The sequence below is a fragment of the Pogoniulus pusillus genome, chromosome 24, assembly GCF_015220805.1.
Source record: "Pogoniulus pusillus isolate bPogPus1 chromosome 24, bPogPus1.pri, whole genome shotgun sequence".
NCBI lineage: Eukaryota > Metazoa > Chordata > Aves > Piciformes > Lybiidae > Pogoniulus > Pogoniulus pusillus.
Window position 1 is genome coordinate 12,031,481 of NC_087287.1, and position 23,520 is coordinate 12,055,000.

Sequence of the window (23,520 nt, forward strand, 5' to 3'; positions counted from 1 at the left end):
AGAGCTGACTCTTCATGTGCTTTTTTCCTCTATCATTTATCTAGTTTATCTTCAGGACTGCAAAAAAATAAAAATAGGAGATAGAAAAATACAAAGACAGCTTAAGATGATGGATCTAAAGTTCTGTGGTATGTGTATAGGGGCAAGAATTTCAAAACCCAATACATTTATAAGGGATTTGAACTTGGTTTTGTCCATTATATCACAAGACAGTTGGGAATGAAGTTTTGGAGTGAGATGGGTTATCTAGGATTGCAAGAACAACTAAACACTATCAGAATTTCTAACGGTGAACATGGCATTCTGAGAAGTGTCTTGAATTCAGATATCTAAGTTGCTTGATCCTGTACTTTGGAAGGCTGAAAATGAGCTGCTTTGCATGGCCAAAATGCACTCTTTTAGAAAGCCAAAGAGCAGACAGCTCTACTTGTTGTCATCTGACAGACATACAAAGCTGTACATGCCAATGTAGACAGGCCAGGTAGAAGAGATGTGAAGAACCTGTAGAGAAGCCTGGAGAAGAGGAGGCTCAGGGGTGATCTTATTACTGTCTACAACTACCTGAAGGGGTATTGTAGCCAGGTGGGGGGTGGCCTCTTCTCCCAGGTAACCAGCAATAGAACAAGGGGACACAGTCTCAAGTTGTGCCAGGGTAGGTATAGGCTGGATATTAGGAAGAAGTTCTTCACAGAGAGAGTGATTTCCCATTGGAATGGGCTGCCCAGGGAGGTGGTGGAGGCACCGTCCCTGGGCATCTTCAAGAAAAGACTGGATGAGGCACTTGGTGCCATGGTCTAGTTGATAGGCTAGGGCTGGGTGCTAGGTTGGACTGGATGATCTTGGAGGTCTCTTCCAACCTGGTTGATTCTATGATGACGTGAAAAATTGAGAAAAATTTGTAGAATTGGACAACCCAAAGAGTTGTTACTAGAGCACAGGCATAAGAACTGTTCTTGTTTTGTAGTATATGAAGACAGAAATTGCTGTGCTATGTAATCAGCACCACTGGTTCAGGATGCAAACTGGTAGAAGAGAGCTGTGTGCCACAGAGTGTCACTGTATGGTTATATGGGTTCCATTATGTGTGCATAGTTCCATATATATAGTGCTGTATTAAATGGGTTTGGTTTTATACACACATTTATATATATCTCACAGACTAATTTATGTGGCTACTTGAGTGAAGAAAGCATCGAAGGACCTGATATCTCTTTGTGTCTTTGGATCAAATCTGCTTACACTGTTATGGGTGGAGTCTCAATGACTTGATGATACTTTTCCTAGAAATACATTTTATTCTGCAATGTCAAGCATGTTGTGACTTTTGTGTGCATGAAAGTGATGTTCAAAGACACTAGAAGGTAGATTGTCTTCTCTGCTTTGTATTGGCCACCTGTGTTTCCAGGATCAACATGACAGAGCACTATAGCTACTCAGAGACATGCTTTAATGGGCTCAGTTGAACTCGCAATGTATCAAAGCCCAATCAGTGTCTTATTCTGCAGCAAAGCAGCACGATTACTGAACATTTCACTGCTTTACTAGTGTTTCCACTGTGCTGAGCCATCCCACTAGCTGCTACTCTGCCAGCCTGACTTGTCCAACTCCTACAATGAAGTTTTACATTACCAGATTGCTGTTGTTCTTTTAGCTACGTTTCTGTGTACTATATGGATATGCAGCAAGCCCCGCAGGACACAAAGTGCTGTATTCATCTGGGCACTGATTATTCTAATGCTGCCTGTGTACAGACTATACCTGGACAGCTCTCTTGCTGCTAAATGTGAAATGATGCAGATAATTTGCTATCTAAGCAGCTCTGATCTTAAAGCATGAATTCACATTCTGTGTAGGATACTAATGCAGATTTTATTACTTCTTCACCAAGAGCATTGGCATATTTAATATATTTTAAGGAACAAATAAAACTTCTGGGAAACAGTGGATTCGTATTGTGAATATCAATGCTGTAATCATTGCAAGCTGCCTTCAAAAGTGTTAGGGTGAATTCTACAAACTGCATAGCCATGAGTGAGAGTAACGTGAATTTCCTATGTGTTTGAAAGGATAGAGCCACCTATCACTTTGCACAAAGCCTGTTTCTCATTAGGTGTTTGCATACTTCTTGTATAAATAGACTTACCAGCGTGCTTTCTGTCTCACAGAGGTGGTTTTATTCAGGAAAAAAATAACAACCGAGAGGCAGCCAAGGAACACCAGTGGATGATACATGTGTCTGTGAAAACAGGGTCTCGTATCTGAAGAGGTGATTATCTTGGCAGAACAGAAGTTAAGTTTAAACAAGTAAATAGATGGTGGTACTGGCAGCTGAGAGGGATATCTTGAAGTTGTAGAAGACAAGTGTGAAGTTCAGCGTATTTTTAACCAGGTAGAATCCTACTGCACAGTTCTATTAACATTTTGTTTACCAGAATTTGTAACCTTTTAAGCAGCTCAGGTATTGGAATGATAAGAAATTGGATATAGCTACATTTATAAATGGGCATGTTTTCAGTGGCTTGCATATAATTGTGTTAATATCTTCAAGGACAAGTTAGTTTTCCAGGTTTTGAGGGTACTGGAATTTGAAATCACACAGCACATTGTCTCTGGACTGATGGACTTTTAAGCAAGACTTAATCTAATAAGGGATTAAAAATTCCAGAAAATCCCTTTTGCTGGTCAATTAGGGATCACTTGATGGGTGGAAGGCTTCTCCAAATGAACAGACGTTGAGGCCAGGACGGCTTCTCACCATGTTTCATATAGCTTCCTACTAGCATGACCTATGAAGAATGTTGTCACACTATGCGGGTATGTTTGAAGGGAGTTGGACCAGGATCTTTATAGAAGAGATGTCAATTTACAGAGAAAGCCTTCTTTTCTAAAGAAGTCAAATGGGGTGAATCTTGTCTGTCCAGTAATTATACTGGACTCGTCAAGAAGGTATTCTTTGTGGTGCTGAACAGCAGCCTCTGCTCCTGTTGTTTGGACCCAGCATCGTCACTGCCAGTAAGGTTTTACTTGTTGGTTGGTATGTGTCTAGGTGCTGTGCAGTGTTTCAGCTTGCTAGAGATACAGACCCTGTGACTAGAGGAGAGGGTTTGTCTACACTGTTGGTGTACAGAAGACTAATGAATAATTTTGCGGCTACAGTTTCAAAAAAGGGAAGTCACTTATGATATATGTATTATAAGGCATGTGGGAAATTTTGGAGATTGGGCAGTCCTAGCTTAATTTTGTGTGTTGCATGACTGGCAAACTGGGAGAGCATCTCTGTGTCTGTATTTTGGTCTTCTGATGCGTTATTACTTTTCTGTGAGCAAAGTGAAAGCGCAGAAGCAGAATTTATCACAGTAAGCTGCTGCTGGCCCTTTGGAGATTTACAGAGGGATAGTTTGTCTGAGAGGGTAAGAATTTTACATTCCTTGCTTTTTTTTCCTGTGTCAGGTGCAGGTACCAACTGGCCTGTGGTGGTTTCAAATGTTTTTCCCTTTCCTTAGATTTTCTGGGCACAGACTCCTACAGACTTCTTTCCAGTTAACATACAACAATTTCTAGTGCTGACTGCTGAACTCTGATCTTTGGCTGGATGCACACTTGTTTCTTTAAGCACATGTGGTGCAGAGTAGATCTGGAGTTGGGTAATTCGTAAGAGCTGGGTGTTATTATTAGTGCTTCTTGAAAGGGTCTGTATTATTTTGCACAGCAGTGTGGTCACCTGGCAGCAGGTCATTAGCATTTTCGGTTTCTTTCCTTCACAACAATGTATAACATGCTAATTAGAGGGCTTTGAAAGCTAAGCAACCTGTTTTGAAATCAGACATTTTAATTTGCAGCTTTAATGGTTGTATTATAATAACTGGCTTGGCTCAGGGGAGAGGGGGAGAGAAACACTTCTCATGTTCCACTAGCAAGGCCCAATATAACAGAGGCTGACAAAATTAAAAACCTCATAATGTGACCTTTGCCTGGGATAAAAGGCTGTTTCATAACAATTTCCTTTTGTTCTTTGTTTAAGCCATTACTCCAAAAGGAGCCTCCGATTAATCTAAGTAAATGCATCATTACAGTCCTAATCCATGTCCTTCTGTCAGTGTCTGTTTTAATTAAATAAGAAACACTAGCAGAAAGATATCACGCACAAAGCTGTGATTGGAGAAACAGGGTTGTTTGATCAGGGTGAGATTAAAAAAAGGCTTTACTGTTTTGTGGTTTTGCTCTAGATGCCACAATGTAGGTTAAAGGAAGAGAACTTGCCTGCTAGTTTAGCACATTGCTCTCCATTTACAGTATTAAAATAACCAGATTTAACAATGAATCTGTCCCAGACATCTAATTAATTACATACAAAACATTCACAGGCAAATGGTATGGCAACTTGGTTTGAGCAATTTGACACGTTGTGTTTGGAAGGGTATTCTAGTTGCCAGAGTTTTTATAAGAACTAAAGCATTGAGTAAAATGAGTGATAAATTCAGGTACTTTCTTTCTTGCAGTGCTTATGGCTCACAAACTGTAAACATGATCTGATTTTCAGAAAGTATTTTTATTTCTCAGAAAATGGGGATAATTATTTGATAGCAATGAAGAATCCATTTAATAAACATCACAACATCCAGCTAGTTAATATTGCTAAGGCAATACATATATAAAAGATGCTTCCTCAAGGTAGCGTTTTGAGATTCCTGTGGTGAAGGTTTTCCCCCATATCCAGGCCATTATTTGATGTAATGAAAAGAGAAAGTGTGCAACACAGAGATTGTTAATTAATTTAGCCTAACAAGATGAAGATAAATGAAGCAAAGCGTGGACCGAATGAAGCAAGAGGTCTTATTTACAATTTAATACATCTCTATATTAGACATTTTTCAGTTTACAAGAGGAAAAAAACCCTGAGTTTAAGGAAAATGTGTTCTGTGAGTACGTGCAAGACAGCTTTATTATTATGTTAGCAGTTTTAACCACTGCTGAAAATACCTTTGGTGTTAACCTTTAACTTAGAGTTTTCTTCCTCCTTTTCTTTTTCCTTCTCACTTTCCACTCCCTCCCAACCCCCCCATTTTGATTTACAATACATCAATGAGAAAAAAAATTAAACCTAAACCTTTTCCTGTTGGAAAAAACATCAAAATACCAATGGATGCTCTTGCAAGCCTCAAATCTCTTGTTTCTAGAGTCACAGCCTATTTTTAAGCAGTTTGTAGAAGATGCATTGAGAGAGGTGACTATAAAACTACAGTAAAATGAGAGTTTAATTTCTATTTCAAAGTACAAGTCTGATGTTGCTTATATGTTTCCAACTATTCTGTTGCAGCAAAAGTTAAAACAGGCATCCAGGGTAGTGTTATTTAACAGTGATTTGGTGTAATATAACTGTGTGGTTGGTTTGTTGTTGTTTTTTTTTTAATCTGGGAGGATTTTTTTTCTCAAGACCACACTCCTCTCAAACATTCTGTGAAAAACCTGTACATTTTGCATTCTTATTAGTTTAAAAAAAAACCTCCAAGATTGAAAGACACTCCAGAGATTTTAGGCATGTATTCATCCCCAGTCCTAACTTTAAATAGAGATTATTCAAAGCTAGCAGTAAATTACAGTTTACATCAGTTGAGTCACTACATTTCAGTGTATTATTCAGTTTCCCCAACCACAAAGTTTAGGATATAATTCTATAGAAGAGGTAAAGAGAAAATAATGTCTGTAATTTCGATATCTTGCTAACTAACCAATAACAATGACCTGTATTGTAACTGACTTGGACGTGGCTTTGTCAGTTTGATCTAATCCCAAAATTGTAAATGGTGACCAATTATTTTTTTTTTTTTAAATCTTCCTTTTTTTTTCAGATGACTTGAGTCTGTCCACTGTTTGACCTTCTGTCATGATTTCTGTCTGCAAAGGAAATGCCTTCCATTTGCAGCAGCTAGACAGGATAGCCTTATCTAGTGTCACTACAAGCACTGGTTTCTAGAAATAGCATTATTATGGTCCCCATGTTTTTATCTTGGGGTCATGAACAAATTCATGCAAGTCCTTCTAAAGATTTCAATAAATAGGACTTTTTATCCAGACAATTGCCTTTTATATTACTTTTAAACAAAACTACTAGTCCATCAAGAGTTTCAAAAGGAAAACAATTCTACAGAGTGCTGGTATGGCAGCACAGACCAATCATTATGGCACCCATTCTCCAGTCCTTTATTTTTCAAGTCCACAACAATAGGTTGTTGATTCAATGGACAAGACCAGAACAATTAAGTTCTCTGTTTAGCAGCAGTGCAGCATTTTAATGCCCTCCTCTAATAATGGCCTCATTATTGTTATTCTAAGACTGGGCCTCAGGAGGAGGAATATTTGCTGGAGGTACGTCATTATTTTGCAAATTTCGATTAGCTCATCATGTTGTCTGTACTGTGAAAATCGTAGCTAATTAGGGCAGTCAGTTAGACTACCAGCTTTTGAGCTTATGAGTTAAAAGGTAGCACACTTGATAGGCCAATGATGTGAAAAAGGTGGTAAAAAGGGGGATTAGAGCTGTTGCCTTAGTAACTCTAACTTCCATCTGTGCGGGAACAATGGACCTGTGTTTCTCCTCCACCTTGGTGTAAAAATTGGTTTTGTTTTGAAAGGACAGGGCTTTTTATGACAATCTGGAATTCAGCCTAACGGGGTGTAGTTTTAGTTGTTAGGAGACCATTGGAGGATAGGAAAGATGAAAGGTCATGGTGAGCTCCAAGGACATGAAAGGTCATTGTCTCTTGTAACAATAGTGGATTGTTTTGTCCCATTATTTCTAGCCAACCACTCAGTCAGGTGATAGAAGAGATACCACCAGTTTAGTCAGGTGGAACGGGAGAGAAAGATAATGCACCTTCTAAAGAACAAAAGATAACTATAATTTGCCTTTATTAAACAAAGTTGCACTTATTTGTGACCATCCTCTGAAAAGGGTTGTTTACCCACTTGCTATTCCAGTCTGCTTTGTTCAGCACTGCCTCTGTAGACCATCACATCTCTGGGAAGCAATCCAATGTGTTAGAAAATGTTGTTTAAGCTTTCTTCCCATGAAGAGGAGCCCCCAGGAGTACCACTGATGTGATACTTAACAATAAATTTAGTTGCTGGAGCTTTCTCATGTTGTTGGTGTTCTTAAAAGGTTTTCCTTCAAACACAGAAGAATAAAATTAACTATAAATATGAAATAAATTTGTTTCAACACTTTATTGCATTTTATCATAAATCTACAACACATATTACAGAAAGTTTACAGCAAACTGCATTAGGTGCTACAGAAGAGAGCAGTAGACAGAGGGCAGAGATCTACAGTCGTGTAAAAAATCGGCTTGTGAGAGGACTACTCATATGCAAAGGGAAATATATAAAGTCTCTTCTGTAGAACGCTGTTGCTTTTGGTGATTCTGGCCCTTTGTCTAAGGATAAAACCCAGATGTACTGCAGTATAACTTCATAAAACAGCTAATGCATATCTTTTAGTGGATAGAACTGTCATCTCTTATTTTTTGACTAGAGAATCCCAAACCCAAGTAATTGCTTTTTGAAAATTATGAGAAAAGAGAAAAGGCTTTCTTATGACTTCTCCATTTTCACAGTGCTACGCCTCAATCATCCATGCAACAGATTTCTTCTCCTCTTACTCTTACTTGGTGCCATGGTCTAGCCTTGGGCACTGTGGTAAAGGGTTGGACTTGATGATCTGTGAGGTCTCTTCCAACCTTGGTGATACTGTACTGTCCACATCCAAAGTACGTCCCAAGATGTGTCTTATATCCCTCAAAGACTAGTTTCTTTAGGTCAGGATTTCCAGGATGTTTCACCCTCCTATACTATATCTCTAAACACATTTTCACAGTGCTATGCCTCAGTCATCCATGCAACAGGTTTCTTTTCCTCTTACTCTTCCCTCTGTCCACATCCAAACTACATCCCAAGGTCCACATGATATCCCTCAAAGACTAGTTTCTTTAGATCTCTTCTCCCAGACAACCAGCAGCAGAACAAGGGGACACAGTCTCAAGTTGCGCCGGGGGAAGTATAGGCTGATGTTAGGAGGAAGTTCTTCACAGAGAGAGTGATTGGCATTGGAATGGGCTGCCCAGGGGGGTGGAGTCACTGTCCCTGGAGCTGTTCAAGAAAAGACTGGATGAGACATTTAGTGCCATGGTCTAGTTGACTGGCTAGGGCTGGGTGCTAGGTTGGACTGGATGATCTTGGAGGTCTCTTCCAACCTGGTTGATTCTGTGATTTCCAGGATGTTTCACCCTCCTATACTGTATCTCTAAACCCCTTTCCTGTGGTTGTTTTATGATCTCTTCACTTCAGAACAAGTATTATGAAAGCAATCAAATGTACGTAATTTGCTACTATTACCTCAAAGAAATGAAGTTACATATAATTGTTAGGTCTCCCATTTTGAACTCTTCTGACCTTATTTGAACTCCCCTTTTTAACTATTCTGGGCCTCTCTTATCTCATTTTTACTTCTGGCCACTCTTGCTCTTGCTTTCTGACAACACAGATGGACGGCCTTGCACAAACTGATAACAGCAGCAACTTCTCAGCAGGCTATTCAATAATAAAGTGCCTTATTTTCAGAATTCAGCAGGCATGTGTCATATTTGCATGTACCCCGAATGTTGAGGAGTAGCTTCATGGCAGCGTCCTGTCGTATGAGCCATTGGACTTTACAGCTTTCAGTTTGCTGAGGCATTGCTTTGCTAGCTCTTAGGTTTAGTAAGTCGAATCTTTAAGAGAAAGAAAATATTTTGTAAAGTATTTATAAGGTTTTTGTTTTTAAGATTATTTACTCTTAAATTTTCTCTTTGTCTTGCTCTGTAATTGTCATGTGGGTGCAAGTATTGCAGGTTATGATTTTTTTATGTTAAAATGAGCTGAGCAGTGTAGGCTGCTTAGTTCAGAATGGGAGCCCTGCAAAGAGTTAACCAGCAGAGAATTACAAATGAACTATCAGGAAAGTTGATTATTAATCCAGCAAGAGAGAAAATATCCTTCCAGTTAGCAAGAATTAGTACCTGAAGAGCTGATAATATTGTTCAGGCTGTCGGTGTGGAATGGCAAAGCCAGGTAAGCAAGACATCTTTTCTTTCTGTTTTTCATTGTAAGAGAGTTGAGTTTGAAACAGAGCCTTTGTCAATCTGCTTAAACTACCGGTGTATGAAACAGCTATTTCCTCAAATGAATGAAAGAAATTAGAGTTGTGCTTTAACTTCAGTAAGAAGATACTTCTAAGCTACACAATATGAGTTAACTGTGAAATAGTGTAAGAATTCTTTACTGGTGTGTGGTTAAGTGTGAAAAGTAATTACAAAACCTGAAGAGTCCTTTGCAATTGCAAGCTAATATATTACGTAAGCCTGTCTTTAGTTGTGCTTGAGCATACTGTGGTGCTTTACAGAAACTTTTATGTTGTAGAGCTCTTCCATTCAGAGTTGTTAGGCTTCAGTTTTCACACTGTCTGAATGATTTATTCAAGTTTGTTTTGATATTGTGAACACAGTTGTGTTCATGAAAAACTTTTTTTGGTAGGATTTCAAAAATCTATGATCTGGGGTTAGGAGGAAATGGATGTTTGGTAAACACACGCCTGTGTTTATACAGAGAAATGCAAACCAAACCATTAGATCAGTTGAACATAATCTTCTTACAATTTTGGTAATTTTCTAAAGCCTCAAAGCTCTTTGTTGGGAGAATTTCAAATTTGTCTGCTGTATTTGGGCTGTTGATTCTAATCAATAGGTCAAATAAACATGTATATATAATATATAATTTTTTTTCAAAGTAGTCTTCACTATTTAGCTTATTGTAAAAAACCTGTAGATTTTAAAAGCAATGGTTGATGACTGTGGACATTTGGAAGTCTGTCTACAGTATTTAATGACTTCTCCTAAGCTATGTGCTGTTACTTAAACTAGTAGCATTAAAAAAAATAGTCCAGATTTGCTTGTAGAATGGAATTCAGTATGATGTTACTACAGTAGCTGTCTTGGTGGAAAAAAAAATTGCCTCCAGATTTTATCCTATATATATGAAACAACCTGAAAGCTACATGGAGGGAATAGTGTTGTTATCCAGAAATGAAAATAGAGATAAAACCTGAAAATAACCTAAATCTGAAGGCTGATACCCTGTAGCAATTCAGTTCTATGTGGTAACCATTTGTGAGCATTCAGAAAGGAAGGAATATTTTGATTTTGAGAATGGGATTGAAGTATGGCCTAGAGCAAAGGAGAAAAAGGAAGGGAGGTAAAACAGGCAGTGAGGAAAGTGAAACAGAGAAGTTACGTTTGTCTGACAGGCTTCATTGTTTAAAGTGTGACTTTGGCCTCTGCGAGCAGAGAGGCAGCTGGTGGCCAATTTTTTTGAAGGGCAGCTCATAACATTAGAGTAAATTAAAATCCTAGAATTTGCTGATGATGGAGTGATCAAAGCAACAAATGATGGCATTTTGGAAGCTGTGCTAAATATTCAGACATACAGAGAAGCAAATAACTTCTTGAGGCACATTTTATCTCGGTATTTTAAGGAGAATGGGGACAACACAAATAAGCTGCTTTGCCTATGTTTGAGCACTAGCATCTAGGAAATCTATAAAGAGCAAGAAAACCAATGATGAAAAAATTATCACACAGGAAATGATATACGTAGGAAAAACAAGATTGTAATTAGTGGAGGAAAGTAAGAAACTGATTAGAGAAATGAAGTTTCCCAGATGTTTAATGAGAAAAAAAGAAAGTTAAATTAGATAAGATCTTTTAACTAGTTTTTAGAAGAAATCTTTCTTCAGAATAGGAAAGCTAAACATAAAATGAGAAAAGAGCTGGAGACTCGAGTTTAACTCCACTGTTTTCCTGCACGAGTGACTCTTTGGAATGCTTTGCTTGAAACATCATCAGGAACTACTAGCGTAGTGCTTCTGGGGGGAGAAGCAACAAAATGAAACTTGCTGCATGCTTATTTGGAATGATTGGGGTGATTGTATTCGTTATGAGTGTACTAACCCACATACTGGAGAAATGATCTGGATTTGGAAGAAGTATTTCAGGATTTATTATATTTAGTATGTAGATGTAATTGATGTTTGAGCTCTTGCACTGTGCTGATTCAACTGACAGACCTTAATAACCATTTGAAAATCTGTTGCAAGTATCAGCTTATTGGCAGAGTCCTAAATCATCAAATACTATCTGTAGTGCAAGAGAAACAGTCTTGGACCCCCTTGACTGTAAACCAATGTAAATTAGCTGTTATTTAATGATCACAATTTAAATAACCTGTGATAAAAGCAATATTCTTATATAAAAAGCGGAAACAAAAGATACCAAGAAACTCTTTTTATGCCTAACCTAGTGACTTGTTTTGAACTCAACATTATTGTAGTGTAACCTGTGACAATAGTCCCCCCTAAAAGCCTCTTCAGCATAGCTCTACAGCTGACATGAACTTTGCTTTTGTGCTAGATGTAGCTTCTCAGTTGTGTATTTAAAAGGGGGGGTGGGGGGGGGGAAGAAGAAGAAAAAAAGAAAAAGTTGGACACGTCTGGAATAGATTGATAAGAATATCATGTGATTTAGTGCAACTAGTCTGAGCAGACTTGTCATGGTAACTAAAACTGTTGCATTTTCTCCAGTGCAGGCTGTGTAGCTCCTGGGCTGTTTAAAGGCATAAGGTTGAGAAATGATGAATATCCAGAGGTCTCTAACTAGATATACATCTGGAAACACAGCTGCATTTTAGGAAAGGCTGCTGAAGCAGTTTCCCTGGAGCAATCAAGCCATTCTTGTCATGACATGGTTGGGACAGTAAGGTGAGGTGATGGATAGGGTGCAGCATAAATATCTGCATGTTATTTGATTCTCTACTTCACAAAAACCTAGTAGTAGCCAGTAAGAACCTCGTCTGCAGATGCAGATGGCCAAAAGCAAAGGTTGGGCCAGGTTATTTTTGTTCCTTGGACCACACCTTGTCTATGATGACAGTACTGGAGAGAGAATGTTTCAGTTCATTAGGAGCTCAGTGAGGCTATATGGGTAACACTGAAGTATTTTATAAGATTCAGTGTAAAGCTACATGGTTCAAGGAAGCTCATGTCTTATTAGCTATGGCTAAGGTCAGTTATCCACACAATGAGGGGGAAACTCTTTCATAAACAAGTAGATAAATATGGTGCAGCTGGTGCTTAGCTGTGCTTCAGGCTGCTCCATTACCAGAAGAGCTCATGAGCCACTCTGCCTTTTACATAGTCCTTACAGAGCATCAACAGCTTAAAGTGGTGGGGAGTAAAATTACAAGATTGTGGCATGAAAAAAGGGGTAAATCCGGGGTGAACTTATGACTTTACACAAAATATCTAGTGCTACAAGATGTTAAAAAGAGACTATAGAAACATTAGAACTCTCCTTCTAGAAGAAAAGAAATTGTAAAATGTTAAGATGGAAAAAAATGAACCCAAAATCCTACTCAGTCTAACTATCTGAATCAAGGCAGGCTGAGTGTCCTGTGGGTTTTAGTTTCAATGCAAGCTGCTAAGTGGTCTGTGGTTTTCAGAAATGCCAGTTGGCTATATTGGTGTTTGTTAGCATTTGATCCATGTCTGATAACGTAGGGAAGTCTTACAAGACTTCATTTTGCCTCTGGGACTAGCATTTTTATTGTCTTATAGAAAAACAATTATGTTCTAGCCACCTGCAAAGAGAAAAGAGCTTGAAGAGTTGAATTGTGTGCCTGCTAGAAGAAAACACTTTTTTCTTTCCTTTTTTTTTTCCAGAAGTAGGAGCTATATGTGTTCCTTATTACAGCCAGTATAATCCAATAGTTTTTTAAGAAAGATACACTCACGAAGCAGTGTATCTCTTGAAGACACATTATTTTCAGCTACTAAATCCTGGAGCAGTCAAATGTGTCATTTGTCAGTATCTGAATACAACGCTGTGGTAGGAGTGGATGATAGTACATAGCATCCATAGAACTGTAAAATGTAATCCCCTGACTGTCTTTGCTATACAGGCTTTGGCTGTATTTTCATAGCTGCTGGAGAAGAATCTTGTTGGCATTTCTTCCAAAGATAGTACAAATCAGTGTTTGTGCAGTAATTAATTCTTCTTTGGACCAAATGTTTCAATTGTAGTAAAACCCCCCAAATCGCACAAAGCTAACCAACCAACCAAAATCCACAGCAAATGAACTATCTGCCCAAGTTTGTGAGAGCCAGAGGACAGTAGATTGTCTGTTGTCCCACAGATGGGTCTGTTTTACTAACCAGAGTGCTGAGCGTGATGTGCAGGTGTTCAGTGCAGGAGGCAAAGAGAGGGCAGAACAGAGCGGAGATTTGTCAGAGTGCTTTGCTTAAATAGGTCAAACCAACCAAATTCCGTTGCACTGGGGGAAGGCCAAAGCTGGGCACTCCAGCAGGAGCTGTAATGTACAGATGCCACTACTAGTCAATGACATCCTTTCGGCCTTTTTACCTCTGGACAGGGATGGATAATGTAAAGAATATACAACAATTAGTCTACTGTCTAGTAGTTTATGGGTGTGTGGAAGTTTCCTGCCATTTTGCAGTGGGAGAATTGTCTATTTAAACCTTAGTGAGAGCTGCAGCAGGCGAATTTTAACTCTTCTTTTCCCCCCTCCAAAACAGTCTCTATCATGAACTTAGATGTTTAATTCCATTTAAAGACCTTTTTTCTGCTTCTCTATTAACTTGGATTAAAAAAAAAAAAAAGCTGTATATAGGATGCTAAGTTTTGCATGAAATCATGAGCTGAATCACACATGTCTATGTTCTTGCTTTACCAGAGGAAGCTTTTAGCATTTACTGAGGTTATATATATATATATATGTGGGTTAGTGTTTATGCTGAAATGTTCTTGTCTGTGGTTTTTCAATGGACTTCTTTTTCTTTTGACAGAAACGTTTTTAGTATGCCATTGATTATTCTTCTTTCTACTGTTCCCGTCAATTGTAGTCTAGTTAATACTTTCATTCCACTACAGAGCAGAGTTTTGAGGGAAAACAAAGTAGCTGCTAGTGACCCTGTGACAACCTTCTGGTAAAGTTGATTGCTGATCTAGAGTGTTGTTTAATGTAAAAACTAAATAAAGCTCTGCAGGAGTGAAACATTGTTTTCTTGGAAATTCCTTTTGGGAAGGGAGCTGTGCTGTTGTGAGAAGGGGAATAACAAACCTCCCTTGCTGGTCAGGAATTGGATCTAGGCAGTCATTGCATACTAGCAGTAGTTCTAGGCAAGTAGGCACTGAGGTCTAGCTTTCCTGTTTCAGAGAGAGAGACAAGTTTTGGAACTGCTTTCAAAGGCAGCAAAAAGAACGGTCAGTAATAGAAAGTTTTTGTTTTGCAGAGGATCACATTCTGCTTTGAGCTATGCTCATATTGTTCTGAAGTTACTCTATGGACTTCATTAGGGTTATTCTCTCCTGCACCTTATAACTGTGATGGAATCCAGAGCTGCTGTGCCCTCTGTCTTCTGTTACCCGCTTTTAGCTGTTTGTAGCAAAGAAAGAAAGGAAAACAAGCGACTATTTCATCTGCTATCATTGATAATAATTTCTGTGTTGCATAGGAAGTGTCACTTTCCCATTTTCCTAAAATTCTATGTGTTGGGAATTTATTTCCAAAATACTCAAAGAATAAATTAGGAAAGAAGCAAATAAATGATTGAATCTCCTTCTGAGTGTGTTTTGCACTATCTTGTGTTTAGCTTTTAAGACTGCAGTCAATATACATTAGGTGGTAGATGCATGCTTTCAAACACATGGAAGCACATGTAGGAAGAATGATTTACTTTACTTTGCCTCTACTAGTGAAACACAGCTACTGGTGGTGTTCTGATTTTATTTCTGTAGCTCCAGCAGTGCAACAACTGGTTTAGTTTTTAAAAATGTGCCTCTATAACTTAATACATCTTCATAAATTATTACAACTGTACCAAATGTGTTGACTGATACCATGAGTCTAGAGAGACTGAACCACACTGTAAGTACTGGAAAGAATATAGTAATATTTATTGTTATTTCAAAAAATGCTGCTTTTTCAACCTGCACTGTAGTCTTTAGACCCAGATTAGGAAGTGATCCAGTCTAGAAAATTTGTGAGCAAGCACTATGATCCTGCAATAATACACTAGGTCAGTTCTTGTAGTTCTCATTAGTAACAATTATCTTAGTGAATTTCATCCCTCTTGTGTGTGTGTGTATGTAAGCAAATATAATTAGATGCAGGTTATAATTCTTTTTGTCTGGATGTTTATGTATGTGTTCATGGAAACACATGCAAATGCATGCATACAAATCCATTTTGTTCATTATTCATATGTATTTCTGCATCTGCAAATATGTACTTGTCTTTGTGTGTATATGTCTGTGATCATGCACATGGATCTGTCTAATGGTCATTTATGCATATATGCCTAGGAATCCCCTATATGATTTTTGTATTCATATTAGGCACAAAACTTAACACTTGTATCAGAGATGATGCTCTAGAATTTAAAGGAGTAAAAGACCATCAGCAAGAATATTGAGAATGAATTGGTAAAATCAGTAGCAGATTAGAATGCTTTGGTGTCTTCCAAACTATTGTTGGCAGGCTTACTTATGAAGTGCCAGGGTCAGTTCTTGCACAGCGATGGACTTGCAACTATCCCTGTGTTCTATCTCACACTTGCAGGATTTATAACATCAAGTAGATAGAGAATTGGACATTGTACATGTTTACTTATTAGCTCTAGTATTTATAAAATTGCTTTTAGAGATTATAGAGATTGTATTGTGTTTGTTGCCAACCTTTTTTTTCCCCTATAAGGGCTTTAAAAGAAAAGGAACAAGAAAATCAGTTTCCTGGCAGTATCTGTAGTGATCATAGAATCAACCAGGTTGGAAGAGATCTCCAAGATCATCCAGTCCAACCTAGCACCCAGCCCTAGCCAGTCATCTAGATCATGGCACTAAGTGCCTCATCCAATCTTTCCTTGAACACCTCCAGGGATGGCGACTCCACCACCTCCCTGGGCAACCCATTCCAATGGCAAATCATGGTCTTGATAACTTTGCGCATGGAGAGCTGATGTCCCCTAATTTCTGTAGTAGTTTAGAACATAGTTGCTCTTCTCATAGTTGCTATTGTCTTCTCCTGTGGAATACCATAATCTTGCATCATGATGTTATGTTGTGAAAACTGGAAATGAACCTGATCCAAATAGCTTTCAGATGCTTAATGAGACTTTCTTTTTCAAGCTAGAAGATAGATTTTATTTAATTTTTTTAGTAGCTTTTATCTATAAATGTTTCCTACAAGTGTAAGGAAGTATTAATTCTGGTTTGTGGTTTTTTTCCTTGATGTGTTTTTTTCCCCCATACGATTTTAAGAAAGCACTGGTGTTCTCTTTATATGGATTACCAGAGTTTTTGTTTTCCATGTGTCTCATGAAAGGTTACACCATAAAGAGCTTGGCAGATGAAAAGGTTTATTTACTCGTAAGATAGGTGAGGCATTTGATGCAGCTCTCATATGCATTTACAACAATGTGTTATTGTCCTGCTCTGAATGCAGGGACTAGATAGTATCTGTTTTGAGGAACTGCTGGGGTTCATGTGTGGTTGGGAAACATTTGCTGTTGGCCTGAGAGCATCAACTCATTTTACTGAACCATGAACAGTGTGCGTTTGTGTTCAGTAGTGATCTGAGAATCATGGATTTGTAGTGAGAGGACAACAAAAGATGTTTGTACTCCATTTTCGCTCCAAGAGCTTTATTCCCACATAGCAGCTTTTTGAAATCATATAGGTAGTAATTTACTGTTTCTACTAGGTGACTGCAGGCTCATTGGTAATGGTTTATCAGTTTTACCATTCAAGCTTACAGCTGTTGTCTTTAAGGCCCAAATCTTTCTGTCTAGTCTGTGGAGCAGTGTTACTTCAACTTGGAGGAATCTCATGAAGACTATGAAGCTCTGTGCAGGCATCTGCATTTTCCTTATAAATTACATCAGATTATAAGGCCAGGCATGTGATTTTCATAGTTTAAAAGTCATACTGGATTGAAATTTAGGATGCATTTGCCTTATAGCTGTTCAACAGCAGCATTTTTTTCTCTCCACTCTGTCACATAGTTTAGTTATCTGACCTTTGTTATCCCATTGTTATAGTTTATAGGTTGATAACCATTCTATGAGCTATGAAGTGTGGACCTGCCCCTGCTGCATTCCCTGAAATAAAAGAAAGAAAGAAAAAAGAACCTCCTCTCCACTAACCATTAAATTGTAGGGTGATCTAGAGATAAAAGCAGAATCTCTTTTTTGCTTTTCAAATATTTGCCTGGCCTTCAAAAGGTATTTGCCTTTTGTGTTTACATTGGATTTATTTTTTTGGCCTACATGCAGAAAGAGAATGATACATTAAAGAATAATGGACAATAGAGCGGAAAATGCTCTCAGCTTTCACTTCTAGCCTGTGTTTTCTACTTACATTTATTTTTTTTAATCTTGTCTACTTCTATTTAAATAGAAACTGCTGAGTATTGTACAGGATTGTAAATGTGAAAGTATCAGATGAAGTACAGTACAAGAAGATTATCTACAGGTTGGCAGGCAGTAATGAGAGTTGGCAAACTGCCATTTTCTACTGCGAACCTTTGGGACCTTGAGTTATTCCTGTCTGTGGCAGAACAATGTAAGGCTTCAAAAGCCACTGTTCTGTCATTTGCAGAGCTGCTTTTTGCTGCTCCTGAGAGAAGCAAGGTGAGGTTTGCATCCATAAAGCTGTGTCAATCTTCACCAAGGTAAAAGGAAAGATGTGCTGGTTGAAAGCTGAGACCTGTGGTATATCATCTTCAGCTCCTTCCTTCTGGACAGCATTAGGGCTTCCTTGGAACCTGTGCTGGCCCTCAGGGACTATTTTTTATTGCAAGAGTAGCTTTTCAGTGAATTTCTCTAGGGTACAATTTTATTTGAGAGCTCATATTCAAGGGAAGCATGACTGGGCCAATAAGCTGTCCCAAGATTATCTTTGCTGTGTTAGTTGGACCCTATGTCGTATTGCCTACTGCTACATCACCAAAAGGTTGTGATTTTGTTAGACTGGAGCCATGAGATGGAGATGTTTGCTTAGTGAAATAATTAACGGTTTCTGATGCCACTAACTTGAAAACAAACATGATCCAATGATTTAACTGAACTATCTTGATTAACACGGTTTAAAAGCGTGTACATTTATAGTAGATAAAAATGTATTTCATGGCACAGATGCCAAGAGACTCTTAGGATGTTACAGTTTGTGAAAATTACAGTCAGTTAATATTGTGTCAGCTCCCCACTGTGTGCTTTGTAGGATACTGAATGGGTGTTACATGATTTATTTGTTGGATTTTGCAGGTTTTCTGTAGCGTGACAGATGCCTTGCTGATTGCTTGGTGAAGCCTAGAGCATGAGCTCCCTCCTGCAATGTTTACTTTAAGTCAGTCTATATTTGCTTAAAAGTATGACAGTCTTAAAATCAGATCACTACCTCAAAACTTCTGTAAACATCTGGATGATTCTTAGTGAGGACATTGTTTGTAATTTAGATGCATGTTTGCGTGACAATCACAATTTATTGTCCAGTGCTTAGAAGTACAGGGAATGGATTGTTAGTGAAGCAAATACATTAGAATGTTGCTAGAGTGATAATAACACTACAAACTGGCTATATACTTCTTTGGAATTTTTGGGGCAGCTACTTAATTCACATTTGTTGGTGCTGTCTGTAATGTAGTTAGATTCTCTATTCTTTAGCCCCTTTGATTCTACATATTTCCTGGAACTCCATGTCTTCTCAGCCTCTCATTCATGGAGAGAACTAATAGGATAAAGGTGAAGTGTTGTTTTCCACCTTCAGATTCAGGCAGTGGGAATGCTCACTTAAGTTCTCCTTATTCCTTACCTTCCTGGTGATTTTTTTCATTCTGTGATTTAGGACTACAGTGGGGCCTTTCTGTTTAAATGTTCACTCCATGTCCTACAGCACACACAGATCTGAAGATTAGTTAGAAAGTGTAGAAATGTCTGTTTTCAAATGTGTAAAATCTGCAAGACAACTGATGGTTGGGAATAAAAACTGTAGAAGTCTCAAGATGGCAAAGTGTCTCAGCAAGGCACAGGTCTCTGCAATGCTCCACTGCCTTGCCGTGTAGTATGTTATGTCAGGGTAATTGGTTAAAACTGGACAGGTAAATTTTTGTGTGACTTGAAGAACATCTGACTTCAGCTTGTGTAACAATTTCATTTAATAGGCAAAGAAGTGAAAGGGAACTTAGAAAATGAGAAATTGTGTGAGTTAAGAACTCGGGCTCTTGTCTGATGCTAATAAAGGTTTCTGATTTGATGCCTTTTGTAGCTATGAAGTGCATCACTGAAGTAATTTGTATGCTTCTGTGCTTGTATGTGCTTTCTTGAATGAGGTATATGTTTATAATTTCTGGCTTTCACATTTGAATTTGTGAACACAGCAAGAGCTCAATGAATTCTGGCAATAATAGTCCTATAATGTAGAGACTCCCAGAACTTCTTTGCAAACAGAAGGAGTTAATCAACTAAGAAATGTGGCAGAGAAAGAAACTTGCCGGAATAGCAAAGAACCACTTCTGCAAAGGTCCCATGAAGAAGATTAGACCATAATCAACATTTTTTTTTTGGGAGAACTTGGGATTTTGAGAGAGGTAGTTGAGAAGGAGCTTTGAAGAGGGGTGTTTGGAGAGATATGTTTCTGATCTACCACTTTGATTTATATCTCATGTGCAGTAAAAACACACATATTGCGAATTACAGGCTTTAATTCCCTCTCTGGTTTCTACTAGTACCATGTATCAGGAGAGTGAAACTAAAAAACTAATCATCTTCTCCAGATAATTACTGATGAAATTAGAACCTTTATTTTCTTTCTTTCTGTTCCTCTTTCCCATTTTGCGTGTAATTATGTATGCAAAGTAGGAGTCAGTAGCAATTTCTAGAATTAATACTGGACAAAAAAAAATGTTTTAAACTTTGTTTTCTCCTAATTCACTTAATTCTTCATTTAAAAAGTACCTTTATTATAAATCTGTTTTTATTTTGTGTTGATGTATTTGGAAATATTAGAGCATTGTGGGCAGTATATGTGGAGCTATCCTATAAATTGTTCCTTGCATGCAAAATGAAATTGCCACTTTTGTTCAGTCTTGTGTTTTGTCTTATTTTGTATGTGTTTGACTGTAGCTCTTTTTCGTTGACGAAGTTGGATCACCAATTTTAGGACCAGACTGGGTTGGCACACTGCTGAGGCACCTTCAGGGAGCCTTGTGGTTCTGCAGGGTTCAGGATAATTTGCTAACATGTTTATGTCCTTCTAGCTCAAAACTTGGAATGTCAGAAATGCTAAATTTACCTCTGGTCATTTTATAACATTTATGGCAAATATAGAGCAGGTGCTCCCAAAATCTTCTCATAGTACATTGCCATGCAGAAATAAGTTCTTTGCAATCTTTTCTGTGGTTTCCTAGTAGGTGCTGGGTAGAAGTTCTGCTTGTCAAGAATACTGCTGTGTCTTTCCCTGGTCTAAGCTTAACCTGGTCTCTGAGCTTGTTTCCTGGTCTCCTTCCCTCCTTGACTACCCCCTCCCTCAGCCCCAAAACCTGATGTCTAGTAAAGCCACCTGGGAGAGCCCCAGGCGTTTATTGACCTTCTCCTGGCCATTCAGGAGGAAGGTGAATGAGACTAGCCCTGCGGCTTCAGATGCTCCTTACTAAGGCAGGTTGGTGTTGAGGCTTGTTAGACCTGGTGGAGCTTGCAGTGTGCAGGCTGCAGGAACCTGAGGGCCTAGGTAGACTCATTTCCAATGGTGATCCAGGAGGTCTCCCTAATAAAGCTGTACTTCAAAATAACCTGGAGTGAAATCCTGATTCTGTTGAAGTCATTGGGCACTTAGGCAGCAATTTTATTCCAAAAAGGATTTTGCTGATATTTTTGCTTTGCAGCTGTGGTGGAGGAAGGATGCCCTGAACCAAGATGAATGTGACTTCATATTGTGCAATACATTCTCTGCTAGTTTCATCCTTGCCTTCCTCCCATCTGAATAACTGTAAATGATGTTCTCTGTTAATAAGTGTGTACTTTGTCTAAATTGCATTTATTTTTCTTTTGACATACATACCATTTTACTATTAATCATCCTCTGCTGCTCTTTACTGTACAAAGACACTGTTGTGCTGATGGAACATATTTAATCTCCGGTATGTTGTATTTTAGTTCTATTGTTGCTTTCTCATTTCTTTATGGAAAACCTTTCTTTATTGACTCTTAAATCATGGGTTAAGCCCTTATTGAAAACATATTCTTGCTAGAGGAAAAAAGTTCTTTCGAGGTTATAGGCTAGCCTTGCACAAATACTTCACTATACAGAACAAATTCAGAGGTCTTCTGTATGTTATCTACAGCTAGAAATATACCCAATTACTCAGCAGCACATCATAAAAGAGATGCATACTATGTTCATGTCTGTCAGTGCCTTAAGTCATCACTCTACAGCCTTTTTTGAATTCTTTTTTTTATTGAAACCAAGGAACAAAACAAAGAAAAAAAAATAAAGCAAAACCAACATCAATTAGATGTCAACATGACATCAAACAGCATAATATATCATAAAAATAAAGGTATGATCTGGTGACTCAATGATTTCTGCCCATATGGCATTAACAGAAAAGAAAAGGCAAATAGCTACACATCTGTACAAGAAAAATATCCAGTATAAAATTGGCCATAGTGACAGCACTAGAAAGCTTTCAGCTGAGATTACCTGAAACAAATAACAGGCAGAAGGGAAGTGAGTCTCCTTGAGTCCAACAGTCTCACTCTTACATGTATTTAGAGTTTGGTACACTGAGTGTTGTGCAGCTACAGATGCTGTTTCTGAAAAAATAATTTAAGGATGGAGATATTCTACTGGCTGGTGATAGGTCCCAGCTTAGTAGATAGCTTTGCAATGCACCTGCATGCAGAGTGATGCAAAAGTGCTATTAGGATAAAGGAAATAGTTGGAAATCAAATGTGACTATCTGTTGAAACTGTTAAATGAATACTGAGTTCAAGCCTATTTCTATATTTGCTGAAAGACATATGAAAAAGCCTCTTTGTGTAAGTGCTAAGCACATGAAAAACACTGAGAATCAGTTAAGCCTCTAAAATAATAATCTGGGAATTCCATTCACTATTATAGTAAAGGGCATCATAACTTTATGATAAGTAGGAAAGGAGGGTGGGAGGGAGGTGAAGCTGGGGGAGTAGGAACTGTAGAAAGAAACCTCAGAAAGATCCATAATCTGGCCCAGCCTTTGTTACCTGAATTTGTTTTACATTTTCAATGGAGTGATAACTGCAGCCACTCAGCCTGAACTGCCTGGCTCAACACTTCCCTTTCTAAGGAACTTGGATGCATTTCACATCTTACATCTGGACAACAGAGTCCAGGGGGAAAACCACAGGGATAGATCACATGTTGTCTTTGCACATTTAGAACTTTAATCTCACGTATAATAAATCTCTGCACACACAAAGTAGCATATATGCATTTAGGTACATACATATAGGTATCTACACACACACATGTTCCTGGGTGTGAAGATCCATCACCACATGGGATTTCTTCTCTTGTAGCTGATCTATCTCCTGTCTCTCTAGAGACACAAGAAGCTCCCTTTGGGAATATTTTCATTTTGCCTATCCAAGCTGACTCTTTATGCATTGATATCTGAGATCCCGTTTTGTTAATCTGATTACAAGTACAACTGTGGGCCTCAAAGGAGGTGCTAAGTAACCGAGTGGACCTGGGAAATGGTGCTTCCTGAGAGAGTAGGGAATAAGTAATGAATTTGTTATCTTTTTAGGTCAGTGATAACTTCAGTGTGACTGCTTGGTCAACGTTGTCCATCTCGCTGTATGGGCAAAGCAGTAACAAAGTGCATTCTGCCCAGTGTATGCAACTGGCTATTATGGCTGCCAGAAAAGAGTGCAGTGCAGAGCCATGGGGAGAAGTGGCTTCTGAGGGGAAAATAGAAGTACATTGAAACCTCAAAGGAAATTTAAGAAGGGATGGTGTGAGTGTGTGCGTGTATGCATTTAAGTCTCAAGCCAGAAAACTATGAGGGCTATGTGGAACATTTCCTGGAGCTTACCACTAATAAACATGGTGGGATTGTCAGCCCTGCAGTGCCCATACCTTCTTTCTGGGCCCGTGCCAGTGCCCCTGCAGTCATTGGCTAGTGCATCCTAGCTGAAGGGTAGGAGATTTTCACTGTGTTCTCCTGGACATGTCTTAGCACTCTCCCAGCCCCATGATCTCTCCAGCCAAGGAAGGACTTCTCAGTATTCCTCTACAGTGCTCCCAGTTTGGATGTCAGAGTGCAGATGACTAAGTGAACTCTATGTCTGCCATTCTGCTATGTCCTTATTGCTTCAGGCTG

General features: G+C 38.5%; 1 protein-coding gene across 12 annotated transcripts in view; it reads left to right on the forward strand.

Annotated features, from left to right (window-relative positions):
- SOX6 (SRY-box transcription factor 6) overlaps positions 1–23,520 on the forward strand; it is a 397,240-nt gene that overhangs the window by 133,404 nt on the left and 240,316 nt on the right. The window contains exon 1 of one of the 12 annotated variants that reach the window (XM_064163639.1): positions 8,638–9,105. The exons of 10 other annotated variants lie outside the window; for them this stretch is intronic. Coding sequence is in view for 1 of the 2 variants with exons in the window: in XM_064163633.1 (XP_064019703.1) it covers positions 11,829–11,845 (17 nt within the window). In the remaining variant the exon portion in view is untranslated. Of the gene's footprint in view, positions 1–8,637; positions 9,106–11,784; positions 11,846–23,520 lie in introns of those variants that run through there. One more of the 12 variants, XM_064163633.1, reaches the window with a different exon arrangement.